The sequence below is a fragment of the Typopeltis vanoorti genome, chromosome 12 (assembly GCF_054136105.1).
Source record: "Typopeltis vanoorti isolate ZY-2024b chromosome 12, IOZ_Tvanoo_1.0, whole genome shotgun sequence".
NCBI lineage: Eukaryota > Metazoa > Arthropoda > Arachnida > Uropygi > Thelyphonidae > Typopeltis > Typopeltis vanoorti.
The window spans coordinates 90906452-90924601 of NC_143560.1; the positions used below are offsets into that span (position 1 = coordinate 90906452).

The window sequence follows — 18150 nt, forward strand, 5'->3', positions numbered from 1 at the left end:
GGCGTTTCAGCTGCTCTCAAATATGCTCAATAGGAGACAAGTTCGGGGAGCGGGCAAGCCATGGAAGTGTGTACGCGACGTAGGCAGGCCTAGGCAACCCGAGCTGTGTGCGGACAGGCATTATCCTGCTGGTATAGTGCTCCTAGTATCCCGGGCAGGAATGGGAGAACGTGGGGCCGTAGGATGTCGTCCACATACAACTGCCCCATCAATGTGCCACGTACCACTACAAGGGGTGATCGGCTTTCGTAGGCTATGGCTATGGCTCCCCAGACCATAATGCCTCCAGTGCGGGAGGTGTAGCGCTTGATAGTGAGGTCGGGATTGTGTCCTCGACCAGGGGTCCTCCACACCTGGACACGATGATCATCTGTCCCCAAGACGAAGTGGCACTCATCGCTGAAGACCACACGCCGCCAGTCTGTGGCGTTCCACGTCTCTCTCGCCTGGCACCACTGCAAACGGAGTCGGCAATGTTGAGGTGTTAATGGGAGCATACGTAAGGGGTGCTGGAATTGTAGATTCGCTCTGCGAGGCGTCGGAAAATGGTTCGTGGGCACACAGGAGCCCCTACATCAGCCTGTATAGTGGACAGAGTCACCGTCAATCCTCTCTAGCATTGGTCCTCCTGATCCGACTGGTGCCGCTCTGCCGGAACGTGTCCACAGCTCCCAACACTGTTGGACGGTATGGTCAGTAAGGTTCATGTGCACGCCTACACGGCGTGCCGACCACCCTCCGGTTTTCAGGCCGATGATCATGCCTCTGTCAAAGTCCGTAAGTTGCTTAAATCGACGTCTCTGGCGTCTATCTGGCATTATCGTCACTCTGTACTCTAGCTTGCATTGGCCGGTGCTTTTCACTTGAATTGGCTACACACCGGCTTTATAAGGCTGCTGGTTCGTGCTTGCAGCGCCACTGCAGGATATGTGGGCATGCACCGCACCAAACTTGGATCATTTGCATACCACCCTGCACTCTAGCTATTTGCTTAGTTTTGCTGTTGTAACATGTTTTCTTCCAGGTGTGCTAATTTCTTTGTCTGTGTGTGTGTGTATATTGTAAATTCGTAATATATATATATATATATATATATATATATATCGGTCTGTATAGTTATGCAGAATCTGATTACATGCTAATATGCTTGCAGACTAAACTTACAACGAGGAAAAGAAAAATATTTCTCTACTTGTGAGTAGATGCGGCATATAAGGAACATGTTATAATTACAAAAATGAGAGCCCTGAAATTTCCGCCACCCCTCAAAATTTGCCGCTCTAGGCCCGGGCCTATACCTAAATACACCACTGATTACACTACCATTTAACCACACAGTGGTTCTGACAATACTATGTGTACAACTGCATTAACACGTTCATTGCCAAGCTGAAAATTGGAATTTCGTGTGGTGGCCAAATTTTTTTTATTTTTTTATTTAGTTAGCGACGTCTACGCGATAACGTGTGATCGGCCGCCCGGTGAGAACTCGCAACACGCGATATCGCGTGATTGGCAATGAACGTGTTAATAAATGCAAAAATACATTTTTTTATAATCTAAAAGCAGATTTTTAGATTATCTTATCATATAACAAAAATTTAAATATCATTAGTGAATTTTTCACTCAGCATATATAATTTTGTAAAAAATAAACATATTACGCAAACAATTACATGAGATTTTTATAATGCCTTCCAAAACTAATAACTACAATAATATTTTTCGGGAAAGTGTAAACCTAACTTGGTCTATTATTGTTAAAATTTCACTATGCAGCAAAAGACTCAAACAAAACTGTTAAACAAAAAAAATTTAATCTCTCAGCAGCTTGCTGTCCTCAACTATTTCAAGATCACAATGTTGTGCATATATTGCCGGCCTGGTTGGCCGAGTGGTCAGTGTATCTGCTCTCCAGTCAGAAAGGCTGTGGGTTCGAATCCCGTCGTGGGCATGGATGTTTGTGATTGCGAAAATACTAGTCATGGAGGTGTGCAGTAGATGCCGTTGATGGACGCAGTGGAGATGGAGAGTAGGTGCTCTTCCTTGATGAGTCTTTGGATTCCTGGAGGTGTCATGTAATAATATATCACTTAGCCCCCCCCCCCCCTCCACCCACATGCTTAATTTAGAAATCATTGAAATCATTTTAATTTTTGTTACTAAAATGTAGAATTTCAATTTATCCTCCAAATACAACCAGCATTCATTTAGATGATATATTAAATTTCTGAAAGGTAACATGAAACAGCAGCAACAATTAATCACGTCGAACTAAAGTTTTGTTTAAAGCTTGTCTACAGTTTGCTGCGAGCTTTCTCTTTGAAAGATTGTGATACATTGGCTGATGCAATTTAGGAGTGCTTCAGAAGATCAAAATATAAGATCTGATAAAACTAGATACCTGATAAATAAGAGATGAATTTGAAAAAAGTTCCTGATTGGAAACTAGTCACGAAATATTAATGGTGTTAGATTATCATAATATACGGTACGCTCCATTTAGGTATATACCAGAAAATGATGACATTGGGATGGTAGGACCCCATGATTAGGGGTCATGATGAATTAATGCAGCTGATATATCACTCCTCTGGTGTATGCAAGCAAGTATTTATGCCTATGAATATCTGTGTTCACAGGGTCTGTTCTGAGGAAAAAAAATCCTTCGTCTATGTATAAGACCAGCTAACTCATTGATTGAAAAGATCCAATAAAGGTTCCTCACGTCATAGATGGGATTTGAAATCAGATCTTTCCAACAAAAGAGCAATCTATAGCAACTGGGCTATGGAGGCTTGGATGTATGTTTATATAAATCTAATATACTCTGAAAACTCTGCCATAGGTGGAGCTTATGCTCGTCCCTATGCCGGTCCTAAGCCCGGGTAAAAGAGGAAGGTTGAGCGAAGGGCTAATCACCCATCCTCGTAAAAAAACCCAATGATTATAGAAATCTTGAGTGAAGCAAAAAATTCCTTGGGGCAGAGTGCTACAACCTGTGGTCTCCCAACAGACGAATATTTATGGTTGAGCTGGGGGAGAGCAAGAGAAGCAGCACTGGACTGAAGAGGATGGCACGCTAAACTTGTGGCCTCATGCACCTTATAGGTGTACAGAGCAATAAGTCAAGTCAATGTACTCTGAAAATAATAGCAAGTTATACAGATACATGTAATAATAACACTTATCTTATAAGCTAGATTAACATAGAGATTATGACAAAGTATAATGTCTGCTATAGATCTTGAAAACTAGGTCCAGATGACAATTGTAAACCTTTTCAAAATACTTAGGACTTTCTTTACCTGAAGAACCACTTCCTCTTGTTTTTCTTTTACCTAATGCAACAATATCATTTATCTCTTCTTTACTTGTAGACTGGCTGCTGCGACACTCTTGTTCACGATTCCGATTTGTCCTTTGTCCTGTTCCTCCTCCTATTCGTGGCAGAGTACAGGTCTGATCTTGACCTAATTATATGAATAGCACTTATTAGACTTAATAATTTGAAATAAAGCATCAAAAATTTTATTTCTTTAGTAATTTTTATGTACATAAATAGAAAGTCTTCTGTCTTGTTTGGCATGTTTTCTTGAAGACATGCTAAATCAAAATGTCTTCAATATATTGCAGATTTTTCTATAACACATAAAAAGCACTAAGACATATTTATTGATTCAAGTTCAGTGTTTCATTCTGATGTCATTTATGCTTATGACAACATGATATTTATAGATTAATAAAAATACTGCACTTTAGTTAAGCATGTAAAATACATCATGTTTAAATAAATATTGCTATATCTCATGCTTAAGAATGAAACATCAATTATATTCTTGCAATCTCACATGGCCTATGCTGCTATATAAGGCAGTGACCTAACCTTGTGAAGAAGTTTTATTATAGGATGCAATATCAGTAGCCTATCTGTTCATGACACAGTAAAAGACTGTAACCAAAAATCAATTGTAGGCAACATTATCAGCCAATGGAAATGCACGGATACCACATGATTTAAAAAATTCAAAGCAAGATCCAATAATATGAAAGTAAAGGACCAAAGGGTTCTTAGGACAGTGGTACAGAAATCTGCAGCTGTCTGGTATGGAAACAATCAATCAGGAATTCAAAGAGTCCACAGAGAGAGAGATCCAGGTTAGCAGGACACCGTGAAAAAAGCTGCACAGAAGTCAGTATGACAATCAGCACTGCTGATTGTCATACTGATTGTATATGATTATATACAATCAGTATGACAATGATTGTATATACTTTTTTTCCAAGCATGTATGTCTCAATCATGTCATCTCTTCTCTTATCTACCAAACTCTGCACACCATATTTTCTTAATCCCTTCTCATACTTAACATTCTAGAATCCTGAGACACTCTTAGTTATTTGCTGCTGCACTCTCTCTCCAATGTTTCCTTATCAAGAATATAACCGGTTGACCATATCGGTGCACAGAAATCCAAATGTGGCTTGATCAAGTGCCTAATTCAATGAATTATCACCTCCCTAACCATACTTGTTGGGGTTCTTTGCATTACAACAGCAATTTCCCGAGAAACTTTTATACAACTTTTGTGATGTATCCTCTAAACTTCAGATCCCTATCCACAAAGATCTACTTTCCTGAAGCAAATTTCCTCCAATATTATAAATCTCATTCCTTCTTCTGTGGCCAAAGCACATAATTTTACACTTAGCAACATCCACATTCTTCAGCTTAAAGCACCAACTTATTCAAATCTTTTTGCAATATCACATAAGAATTTCATGATACCGCTTCCTCATTTAGCATTATCAGCAAGTAACTGAATATCTCCTGTCAAACCTTGACCTATATTACTGATATATAATTAAACAACAGTGGTACCAGAACAGAAACCTGTAGTACCCACCCATCATATTCCTTTTCAGGACACTTTACCCAATTGTGCAGCTCACTGGCTCCATCAGTCAGCCATTCCTGTAATTATGCTCAATTGACTACCCATTTCCATGCTGCCCAATTTCAGCAGTAGTTTGTGTGGAATGCTTTAGCAAAGTCCAGATAAATCACTGTATAAGCATCTTTTCTGTCTTATACAGCAGTGACCCTGTTATAAAAAAAAGTATGTTACTAAAGTTAGACCTCCCCCTTAATAAGGCAATGTTGTCTCTTAAAAGATTTCTATTGTCATCAATTCATGTTCATATTCTGTCTCTCATTAGTTTCTTTAACACCTTCACCACTATACCTGATATGCAGTGGCATATAGTTGGACACCACTGTCTTAGATTTTCCCATATAAAGTGAACTATATATTTCCTTCTTTCCACTCTTCTGGGACTGTTCCTGTTACAAGACTACTGGTGAACAACAAGTCAAGGCTGCCAGCTGTTTCGCACCTTTTTTTGTAATAAATGTAGTGACATCTGTTCCAGTCCCATAGCCTTATTAACATAAAGATTATTTAACATTCTAAATACTTCCCCTTCCTGAATTGTCACTCTTATGTTCTTCTTATTGCTATTGAACTACCCCCCCCCCCCCACATGAAATATACTGAACATTTCCACTACTTCTTCTTCAGCAGATTAGTTACATCTCCAGCAACTAAAATTAGTCTTCCCTATTCCCCTTTCTTCTACTGGTAATATAACTGTAGAATTCTCTAAGGTTTTGTTTTATTGCTTCAGCCAATCACCTTTCATATACCAATTTCTCCTACCTCATTCGACTTGTCACTTTCCTGGCCTGTGCCTTATACTCTTCATGATACGAGGGGTATCCTGTTCTTTATATGTCCTTTATAACATCCTCTTCCTCAGAAGCACCTCCATAATTGCAAGATTCATCTATTTTACCTTACTTTATTTAGCTTCTTAACCTTAGGAATACAATCTGACATTGCCATAAGTAACTGATTTTGGATAAGTGCTAGGCATTGCTAATTTCTCTTCCTTTCAGTTGATCAAGTCATATCACTAATCTATTTCCTTTATCATAGTCCTCTGCTCTGTAATTCCACACATCCGTTTTGTTCCATGAAGCTTGTGCCTGCACAGCCATTTTAGGAAGTTACAAAGTAGAAGATAACTAAACAGATTTAATTTTACTTTCAATATTTTGCCAGTTACACTGACATAATTTTCGTTTAAATTGTACTGGTATTTCCCTTTTTAATTTGACTTACTCATGTATTTCCTACATGCATTTTGTTTCTTTGATAATGATGTTCAGTGTAACTGGCAAAATATTGGAAGTAAAATTAAATCTGCTTAGTTATTATATCTTCTTGCTCAATATTTCAAGGATTTCACCAGGCTATCTCAACAATAATTCAAAGGACAACCACTTTTACTAGAAATGAAAGTTGCATGCAGTCATTCTGCTCATCTCAGTATTCTATATTTCATATTCCTGAAGGAATATTGTATATTCTGAGGTTTCGACTACATAAATGTAATGCAGTCCTGTTATTTTAAGGAATTAAAACAACAGGACTGCATTTCAGTTAAAATAACAGGTGTGCAGAATTTCTAGATCAGATTGAAAACTGAGGTTTTCCACATGTGTGGAAAGTCACCTAATCACTGAATAAGATGCTATCCAATAAACTTCCATTTTCGATTCTGATCCAGAAATTCTGCACACCTTGCTGCTCGATTAGGGTTAGGGTTCTGAAAGGAGATGAAAATAAAATTATGAAATGATTTAGATATTTTTACATTTATAACACACAAGAAACATGATAAACATCAATAAACATGAGTTTTTTTTTTAACATTCGTCCATTTCGCTGAAATACGAGGGTGGTCTGAAAAGTTCTTGGCCTAACAATGAAAAAACGAATTTATAATTTCAAAATTATTTTTATTTTTCAACATAATCTCCCTTAAGCCTATAGAAGCAGCATACCTAAACAAATTCTAAATTACCACCCAAAAGGTACTCGATGCAGAGGAAGACCCTTAAAAAGATGGAATTGAGTCTGGAACAGGCCACTTGGCCTATAAGCCTGGAAAGGAAGATAAAGAAGAAGACTAATACATTTATTCCAGCGATGCTCCAGCCCTATTATCCCATCCCTGCAGTGGTTCTCAGATATGCAAAATACCTCTCTACAGCTGCTCTAGAGGTATTTCTCAAAATACCTCTCAATCACCTCTTGATTCGAAGAAAAACGCTGACCAGCAAGGAAGAGTTTTAGTTTTGAGAAGAGATAGAAGTTGGAGAGAGCCAAATCTGGGTAATAGGATGGATGTTCCAACAATTCATAGTGCAGATCCCTTAATTTTCCAGTGCCAAAACACCTTTGTGGGCAGGTGCATTGTCTTGCTGAAAGATGATCCCCTCCCCCCTGCAAACCGGGTCTTTTCTCATGAATTTTGTCGTCTAGTCTGGTTAAAAGATTGGAGTAATATTCCCCGGTTATTGCTTTATCCTTTTCAAGATAATGTAATGGTGAATCCAAGTCTCCTCCATAGTAATAAATCGATGCACAAAATCAGTTTTATTCTTGTTAAAATGCTCCAAGCATTGTTCAGAGCTTTTCATGCGAGTGTGTTTTTGATCTGCTGTGAGCAAGCACGGCACCCATCTTGCGCAAAGCTTTTTCATTTGCAATTCTTCATGCAAAATATATCTTACACGTTCTTTTGAAATGCCTATATGCTTAGTAATTTCACGCACTTTGACTCACCGGTCGTCCAATACTATATCATGCACTTGATCAATGATTTCTGGTGTTGTTACACTTTTTAGACGTCCTTCACGTGGATCATCTTCAAGACTGGTACGACCATGTTTAAACTCAGCAGCCCATTTCTGAATTGTCGAAAATAAAGGAGAAGAGTGCCTATAAACTTTTATGAACTTCACATGAATTTTTTTGGTGTTAAACCTTCTTTTAAAAAGAATTTTATAACTGCACGATACTCAATTTTATCAATTTCAAGGGATACTGACAACACTTTTGCTTCAGACAGCTGTATAAAACAAACTACTTGATAGAATGACTTGCAATTTCACATGGATGCTTATGACAGATGTACCAACTTAGAAAAAAAAAAAAAAATCTTGCCGACAGTGTTGTCATCTATGGTCAAGGCCGAGAACTTTTCAGACCTTCCTCGTAGATAGTTAATTCTGGGACACCCTGTATATTGTAGAAGAAAGACAGCTTTCCTCTTAATAATTCAGCCTATCTTCTTTTATGGAATGCCATTTCACCTATCATTGTTGCTCTTAGGCTTCTGGAACTTCTATTCTTTTGCATGGTCAGGCTGCTATTTCTATTATTTTGCTCCCAAGTGTTGCTCATTACGTAAGTTTAATAAAAATGTATTTTTTCCTCTTTTGGTGTGATTTATACCATAAAGTTCTATTATGAACTTGGTCATTAAGTTACCAAAATAATTACTCATAAAACGAAGCTCTGTAACACATTTCTTAACCACTCTCCCCTCAAATTGCTCCGAGGCAGTCCAAACTAAAAATACCTTGAAAAAAAATTCTAATTTCACAAGAGGTTCACTCATACATATACAAATGACCAAGCCAATTACCTTTTACTATGCTATAGATAGATGCAATCCCCCACCTCCTTCGGTCTTTAGAAGAATCTTGAACTTCATAGATAGTGCAAATTTTCAGAAACTTGATACTTTTCCTCAAAACACACTTGCATCAGCCAAAAAATATCTAGGCCAAAGAGACACATGGATATCAGATTGAACATTGGATCTGATTGAAAGGAGGCAGTTAGTGAAACAACGAGACACAAGGACAGAAAAATATAAGAAATGTAGCAGACAGGGCTAGGAAAATTTTTATGCTAATAAATGTGAAGAGATAGAGTACCAGATGAAGATGCACAATTATAAAAGGATGTTTTGTTTAGTTTGTGACCTACAGCACAAGTTTAAGCCCAAAATTGAATGTCATCAAAGACAGAGTGAAGGACAGGAAAGAAAGGAATAGTGTGCTAACCGAAGAATTGGAAATCAAAATCTGATGGAAAGAGTACTGTAATGGGAATAATGAGGAACTGTACAGCAGAGAGGATAAGGAAAACTTGATGGAATCCTCCTCATTATGACAATTTCAATTTGAAACCTCCTCCATTTAGGCATGAGGTTGAAAGAGCAATTTAAACAGCTTAACAACAATAAGACCCCAGGAGCAGATGGAATCCCAGCAGAGTTAAGGCCATAGGAGGGATAAGAATGTTTCATAGATTGTGAGGATATTGGAGACAGGATCATGGCCTAGAGACTAGAAGTCAGTTTTCTGCTGCACAAGAAGGAAAATATGAAAGATTTTATGAATTATAGAACTATTAGTTCAAGCAAGATTTTATCAAAGATCATTCTAAATAGGACTGAGGCAGAGATACCAGAGGAACAAGCAGGTTTTAGGAAACACAAGGGTACTAGAGATAAGACACTTTGTCATAGACAGATCATTGAAAAGTATAAGGAATTTAGAATCCCTATGGTAATATGTTTCACAGACTACTCCAAAGCTTTTGACCATGTTAAGCATATGAAATTGTAGGAAGTAATGAAAATAATAGGATTTACTCAACACATCATCAGGTTGATAGCTAACTGTACAGTGAGTAAGTAGCCACTGTAAGAAAAGGTGTTGGATTAACTGACTGGCTTCAGGTTGACAAGGTTGCCTACTTTCTCCTTATCTGTTTAGTAACTATGCTGAGGACATTATGCATGTAGCATTGGATGAGCTTAACACAAGAATTGGGATAGATGGCAGATGGACCAGTAATCCGAGGTGCACTGATGATACAGTACTCCTATGTAATGATAGAACTAAAACTAATCCTTGACAAAGATAAGATCAGTAAGAACAGAGGACTTCAACTCAATCTAACAAGACAAAGATTATGGTTTTCAAAGGAAATATAGACAGGGAAGGAAGAGAAACAAGCTGAGTACGCTTGTTTCCTGAGAAACAAGCATATCTTAATGGAGAAAGAACTGAGTAAGTCAGCAAGTTCGAGCACCTGGGATCCATTATTAATGTGAAGAATTGCTGTTCAGAAGACATCAGAATAAGATTAAGAATAGCTAAAACAACAGTCAGAGATAAACGTGTGGACAGACTTATGTGTTCGTCGAACATGTTGTTTATTATTTTAACGGTATAATAGAACACAGAAACTAAGTAAATAATTAATTTATTAACTTGATGCTGATATTTTGCCGGGAATTAGCCCAAGCAAATACAACCATCAGCGCATTACGAGAATCACTGCATAATATTCTAAATACAGAACTTTGGCAGATCTTGGAGAACATCACCGACGCAACGGCAAAAAAAGAATTCGACAGAGTCAAAAACCGGCACCAAAAGAAGTTCGAAAATCTACAACAACGGAACACCATACAACAACCGCAATTACAACAAGACCTCGTCGTCGTGAATCTATCGTCACTCACCTTAAGCAAAGAAGCCACGACTGCTTTAAGTCGAGGGCACAACTTTGCCATAACTCCCAAGCAAGTTCCAAAAGCCAAAATAATGGCGTCCATCGAACGAAGAATTTACGACCTACCTCCAACAATAGCTAACAACATACGTTTAGATGTGGCCAACATCCTAATCAAGTCCAAGCCTCCAAAAAATAATATCCCATATAAGGAATTCTCCCTCCTTTATCAAAAATTCAGCACACTTAAAAAGCATCTTACAACACCTCACTCTAAAAAGCTCAGACTTAATAGTAAGCTTTGACATCACTTCACTATTCACAAATGTACCACTAATAGAAACCCTCAATCTACTGAAGTCACACTTCCCCCCTGATATATTTGAACTATTCAAATTCACAATACATGCAGGATATTTCACATGGAAAGGGAAAATATACAAACAAATTGATGGGACAGCCATGGGCTCCCCCCTTTCTCCCCCCCTAGCCAACTTTTACATAGAACACCTGGGAAAACACGCAATCAATACAGCCACTCTCAAACCAACACTTTGGCTACGCTATGTTGATGATGTGCTTGCTATTTGGCCACATGGCCCTGAGACATTGAAAACATTCTTAGCACATTTAAATAGCCAACATCCAAAAATCCACTTTACTATGGAACTGGAAGCCAACAACTGTCTGCCCTTCCTGGATACACTCATCACACGTCTCCCAGATGGTTCCTTATCATTTTCAGTTTTCAGAAAACCCACACATACAGGCAGATACTTACACAAACAATCACACCATCATCCTTCTCAACAATATGGCATATTAAAAACGCTAACCCATAGAGCGAGAGCAATCTGTTCAAATGACAAGGCTCTTACTGCTGAACTGACTCACTTACGCCACACCTTCTTGGCCAACGGCTACAATCCACAAAAAATAAACAAAATACTAAACTCTCCTAAGAAACCCCTCCCACCATCCACCACAGAGAACTACAACAAAACAGTCACCATCCCTTACATTAAAGGCACATCCGAAAAGATCTCAAGAATTCTCAATAAACATAAACTACGCACTACATTCAGACCATGTAGCAAATTAGCCACCCTCATCCAGGAGTCTACCAAGTACCCTGCTCATGCAATCAAGCCTACTACGGTCAAACAGGAAGAACTGTGAATATCCGCATCAGCGAACATAAACGATACGTCCGGAAATATCATTATGGGAAGTCGGGCCTAGCAGACCATGCTCTGGATACCCCTGCACACAGGATCAACTGGAAAAACACAAAAGTACTACACAGAAACCCATATAAATCAGAGAGACTGTTCTTAGAGGCGACAGAAGCCCTAAAACACACTCCAAATCTCAACAAATATGGCTGTATTAACTTGCCAAAGATCTGGGAGACAATCATATTAAGAAAAAACTAGTACTTTTCTAGGACTCTAGTAATATATGATAGCGTTTTTTTTTTTTTTCCCCAGATAGAGGGCACCAAAATCAGGACTCTAGTCTTTGTGTTGCTGCTACAATTTTGTTTAAGTACACCATGTTGTTTTAGTCTCGCGTATTGTGACAAACAGTGTTTTTGTGCTCTGAAGATGCTGGTTATAATACCAGCGAAATATCAGCATCAAGTTAATAAATTAATTATTTACTTAGTTTCTGTGTTCTATTATACCGTTAAAATAATAAACAACAATAGTCAGAGATCTGTCTAAAATATGGAGGGATGGATCTATCTCCACAGGAACAAAGTTGATTCTGAAGGCAGCTGTTTTTCCAACAGCAACTTATGGATGTAAGATTTGGAGACTAAAAAAAAAAGAGCCTGACAGGACAAGGATAGCCAGTTTTGAGATGTGGTGTTACAGAAAGCTGTTGAGGATATCATATACTGAAAGGTGGTCAAATAAATGGGTGCTAGAAAGGATCAGCAGAAATTTAAGTCTTAAAGATATTGACAAAAGAAAGCTGAAATACTTTGGACACATTGAAAGGATGGACTTCTCAAAACAGTAATAGAAGGTAAAGTTCCTTGAACAAGAGGAAACAATGACCCTCAATGAGATGGATGGATGGATGGATGGACAGTGTGTATAAAGTGACTAATCTTCAGATAGTTGAAGCTTCAAGAAGGGACCACCTGGTAAGAACTGGTGTGGCACATCACTGAGTAACTGAGTGACCACAGCATCTGATGATGTCCAATTAATAGATGGATGGATGGATGGCTGACAACCTCAAAGCATGAAAGCAAGCCTATATCCAATCCATTTCATAAAAAAGTTTGCCATAATCTCAAACCATTCTAATAATAATATTGTCATTATTGTAATCACCATCATGGAGACAGACTCATTGTGGGAGATCACGCTTAGTGAGAAACATATTTATCATATTTAATATTAAACTCATTTACACACTCCTACATTCAGATTATATTCTGGCAATGCTCCATTCACTAACCACTCTCCATGCAAAACATGGCTTCTCCAACCCCCTTTCCCACACTCTATGCATAATCTCATTTGTATCTGGTAAAATCCCCTAACCCAACTTAAATGTCTAGCATATCATCTCTTTCCTACTTATCTATTAAAGTTTGAAATTTACATTTTCTCAACCTCTACCCATCACCAACATTCCAGTGTCTAGATATTGCTATAGCTGGCCCTTCTCCAGAGTTTCCATTACAATGGAAAGATGACCATATTTGAATACAATAGTTTATGTGTGTGGTTTGATTTGAATTTTCTTTATCCTTATTTCTACTTCTCAGTGTGCTCCTTAATGTAGCACCAATGGACTGTGTAGTCTTTGCAACACTTCAGGCCACCGCTGTTCCACACCTTGTAACATTAACACTACAATATAACTCATTTGTGCAAGCTAATGGCAATTTAAATCTTAATGGAAGGAGTCGATATCAGCATCAACACTTGCAACACTCCCCAATTTTCCATCATAAGCCAAAGCAACCCAATATTTTTCTGCCAATCTGCAAGAAATATCATTAATTCATCTAACTCATTGGGCACCATTCTTTTCTGGGATATTGTCCATAACACAACATGCTGGTATTGTTCAAACAGCTAATCTCTTATCCATGTGCTACCTAAACCATCTTTTTTAACTTGTACACCAACTTTGTATGTGGAATTGTATCAAATGCCTTTGCAAAGTCATTTGATACAATTTCACATGCATCCAAGAATATCACACAAGTCTCTCTTATTCGATAAATGTCATTTTGTCATAAAATACATATACATTGTTAAAGACTATTTTTATCCTTCACAAACTCATACTGGCCATTGTAGAGAATCTTTTGTCCATCACAATATCTCCAATAATAGCTGAAGATATAGAGACTATTTTATAACCTGAATAATGCAAAATAGTGTCACAAAATTATTGCAGTATAACAGCACTATTCTGCCTTCTTTCCATTGAAAGCCTAGGTCAAAGGCACAACTAACTCACTTTTTTTGCATTCTCTAAAAATACATGGTAACATGTCACCCATTTCTCTGAGATTATTAACATTAGCTGATTCAATGCCAAATACACCTCAGTTTCTTTCACTTCTAATCCCTCTAACATTAGTTAGAGGGATTAGAAGTGAAAGAAAGCTAGCCACACCTCCACAACTTTCCCCCAAACTACTTGCCTAATTTCATTGTTACATCCATTTCCCCTTCAACTTTGTTTATTCACTTAACTCTTAGCATACAGCTGTGTACTGCTTGTGTCAGATGTGCCCTAACCAATTTCCATGTTCAGAAAACCTATTTTCCTCTCAGCTTATCAACCCACAGTACTGATGTTAAACTACACAGCTTTCCATAATCACCTGCCTTATAAATTGACACATCCATATTCCCCTCTTGACAGTAATTTTCCCCTAAATGATCACCTCTCAATCAGTACTTCATTCACAGTACTCACTCAGACCAACTGGTGGCAGTTTGGATTCCTAATTCACAACTACATTTTGAGAATATCATCAATTCCAACATTCTAAAACCTCATGTTGCTTCCATCACATTGCCTTAGACAGATAATCTCCCTGAAACTCTATAAATTCACTCTCTGTGCTTCCATATCCCCATCTCCCCCTCCTTCCAATAATTAAAATCTCCCATTATTTTATCTATAACTTCTTTTAGATACTATTTTATTTGTTTCAATCTTACACCAAATAGCTTCAAACCATCACATATGTCCTTAGTGGACACATTTCCTCAGCAGTCATTAACAATACTCCCCTTTCTCTTTTCTCCTTCCTATCTTTCCACAAGATTCTATATCTTTACATTTCTATTCAAGCCTGTATACCATCTTCAGTTAACCAAGTTATAATGTGATAATCCTTTCACCCAATGACAACCAATGCCACTGTCCCACTTCTTACATTCCCTTGGAGGCCATCTCACCAATACCAACTTTCCTCACTCTGGTTACCATACTACCATACCCTATCTCTCACAAATCTGTTTTTTCATAATTACACACTTACTCATCTTCCATCTGTATTTCCACAAACTGCATCTATGTTTCTCTGTCTCTAATCCTCAGCCACAAACACTACATCTTGACTTTGAGCTCTATCTCTCTGATTAAACAGCAGCTGCTCCAGGTGTCCAACACCAAGCCAATTAAAATGCAGTACAGTCCTTGAACTATTCCATATTTTCTTAAAATTTCCCTCCACACACATTGACAAATTGCACTCCTTTGCCCTCACACAGTTCAGCCATCATGCCATTCATATCTCTGCTCTCTTCAATCCACTACTGTCATGATTAAGCAACATTAACCACCTCCCAAAATATACCATTACTCTTCGCTTCCAGCAAAAACTTCTCAACCCCTCCCCCATCTTCCTAGTTATCTGTCACTATTACCACTAACGTCGATGGATATTCATATGCCACACAATCATTCTTGACACTTTTATCTTCATGACTGTTCAAATGCTCTTCTTATGTTCAGGTTAATTTTTTTTTCATTTTCACTAACTCTTGCTTTAGTTCTTCCACTTTGCTTCCATTACTAACACGTCTTTTGGGTTATTTTCTTCCACACAATTCACTTTTTTTAAGGACTCCGGTCTATCACCACTCTCTTTCTTATATACTTGCATTCATCTTTCAATCTAAAATATTTGTCTTTTTTTTTTTTTTTTTTTTCAGGATGATTCACATCCTATATTATGTTTTTTTAACATATAAGACAATTATTGCAGCACGTCCACTGGGAAAATCTCTGATGCAAAACTTGATCTTCAAACTGACCAAGCAAAATTAACCACGACAAAAAAAAAAAAATCCCCACAGCAAACCAAAATAAAATTAAGCAATACAATAAAATGGAGTTTATGATACAACATTAAAAACTATTTTCTCTTGTAATTAAAATAAAAAGCCAAAAGGCTAGTTTTCTGGCAATTGAATAGATATTAAATGGATAAGAATCCTATATTGTTATATAGCCAGTAAGTGAAACTCAAGATCGATAACTACGATCTATGAGTTTCAATGCCGAAAAACTATCTGGCGAAGGCAATTCGAAGCAAAGGTGGAGCAAGCTTCCTCACTATTCTTGATATTCTCTCATAATGTAAAACACAGCTCCAAGGAGATGTAATACTGTCATTACATTATGAGGGGAGGTCACTACCCAGACCAGTTTCAACCTTTTTTGAGGTCTCATCGGTGACTAGGTAGACCTGGAAAATATCAAAGCTTAGTGAAAAGAACTTACGAACCTTCACTATACGAATGCCATAAAGGTGTGCTTGTATTTTGTAATTAAAATAAAAAGCCAAAAGGCTTTTTAAATACAAAATACAAGCACACCTTTATGGCATTCGTATAGTGAAGGTTTGTAAGTTCTTTTCACTAAGCTTTGATATTTTCCAGGTCTACCTACTCACTGATGAGACCTCAAAAAAGGTTGAAACTGGTCTGGGTAGTGACCTCCCCCTCATAATGTAATGACAGTATTACATCTCCTAGGAGCTGTGTTTTACATTATGAGAGAATATCAAGAATAGTGAGGAAGCTTGCTCCACCTTTGCTTCGAATTGCCTTCGCCGATAGTTTTTCGGTATTGAAACTCATAGATCGTAGTTATCGATCTTGAGTTTCACTTACTGGCTATATAACAATATAGGATTCTTATCCATTTAATAACTATTTTCTCTTTCAGTTAAAAAAAAAATAATAATAATAACAAATATGGAAATAAAAACACCATGATATTCTGTTATGACAACAATAATGAAGATAATTAACAATCAATTTTTTGATCACTGGAAGACCCAACAACAGGTGGTAACCACTAGTATAGATTCCACAAAGTTCAATCTATAGTGGATCTCCTGCTTATATAAGCTACCTCTAGTTACTTGTTCCCATAGAATGGTTTTAAAAACAATGCTTTTTGATTTTGATATTTTTCAGAGCATCAGACTGTGTCTAGCCAAGAGGCCTACTCAATAAATTGGACTTGCTTAAACTTTTGTAATTGAGTTGCCATTTTCCTCTCTGGTCATTCACTGTTTATCATAGGGGATGATATTCCTCTCTTTCAATTTCCACATCTATGCAAAGTGCTTGAAGGCAGTTTTCTTTCTTTCTCTCAGCATTCCCTTTTCTCTTCCTCCTCTATACAGAAGACTTTCCCCCCTAACCTCAAAATTTTATTCCAAAATTTTCTGCTGACAATTATATAGAGTGATTGTGAAGCACATAAATGACTGTAAAGTGTATGGTTTTAAATATTTATAAAATCTTTAAACAGTCCTTAAAGCAGATTCATGGATTAGCTAACATTTGTCTATCTACAGTATTAATGTGCTAGATTTATAATTTTTCATTTGGGAATGTCACTGAAGTTGGGGGGGGGGGCACAGAGTTTGAATGTTTTCAGAATTTGAGAGCAGTAGAGAGTGTAAATGAATGTAACAGCATAGGATGAAAAAGTTTTTAGCTATTGAAGATTAAAAGGAACAGATTCTAGATTTGGCATTCACTAGTATGATATGTTTTATTTTGAAGACCACATTAATTTTATTTTAATATATAAGATAGACATAAATGAGCCACTTAAAAACAAACTATTGATTTAAAGGCATCTTCAACTGTTCCAAGGATTCTCTATGCTACAAGCTAAACCTGGATTATTAAATGTATAACTTTCCATACAATGAAGAAACAAGCCATCTACATATCAGACAAGAATGGCACATCACGGTTCTGTATTTGGGACTAGATTCTTGAAAATATTCTGGAGATATAAGTTAAACTGGAAAGCTATCATCTATATCACACATCAGGACCAAAGTATGAAATCAAGTTAGTGCAAGAGGGCATTCCTGGTCTTTACCACTCCAACCTCAACAATAACGATGGAATAAAAATTCAAACATTTTGGTTCACACTAATCTCCCTGGTCCATCCCACACATCAGCCTTCTGGTTTGTTCACAGCATCTCTGGTAAATACCAGCATTCAACAATCCTTCTATAATTCCTCATCAAGCTAGCATCCTCATTGAGACATGGATGTTTGTGATTGTCTTTAGATGGAAGATGAATTTCATTGCACAGTGTGAGACCACTGCCCCACTTATTGGGAAGCCTCAAGTGGCTTGAAAAAGTTTAATATCTGATCTCTAGAGTTAGGTTTCC

The 18150-nt window shown here is 37.4% G+C and overlaps 1 protein-coding gene across 3 annotated transcripts in view; it reads right to left on the reverse strand.

Annotated features, from left to right (window-relative positions):
* The window catches only part of LOC150100998 (uncharacterized), a 402791-nt gene that overhangs the window by 52604 nt on the left and 332037 nt on the right, over positions 1–18150 (reverse strand). For all 3 annotated transcript variants that reach the window (XM_090402275.1, XM_090402273.1, XM_090402274.1), the window contains one exon: positions 3309–3473. In XM_090402275.1, the coding sequence (XP_090258401.1) occupies positions 3309–3473 (165 nt within the window). The remainder of the gene's footprint in view (positions 1–3308; positions 3474–18150) is intronic.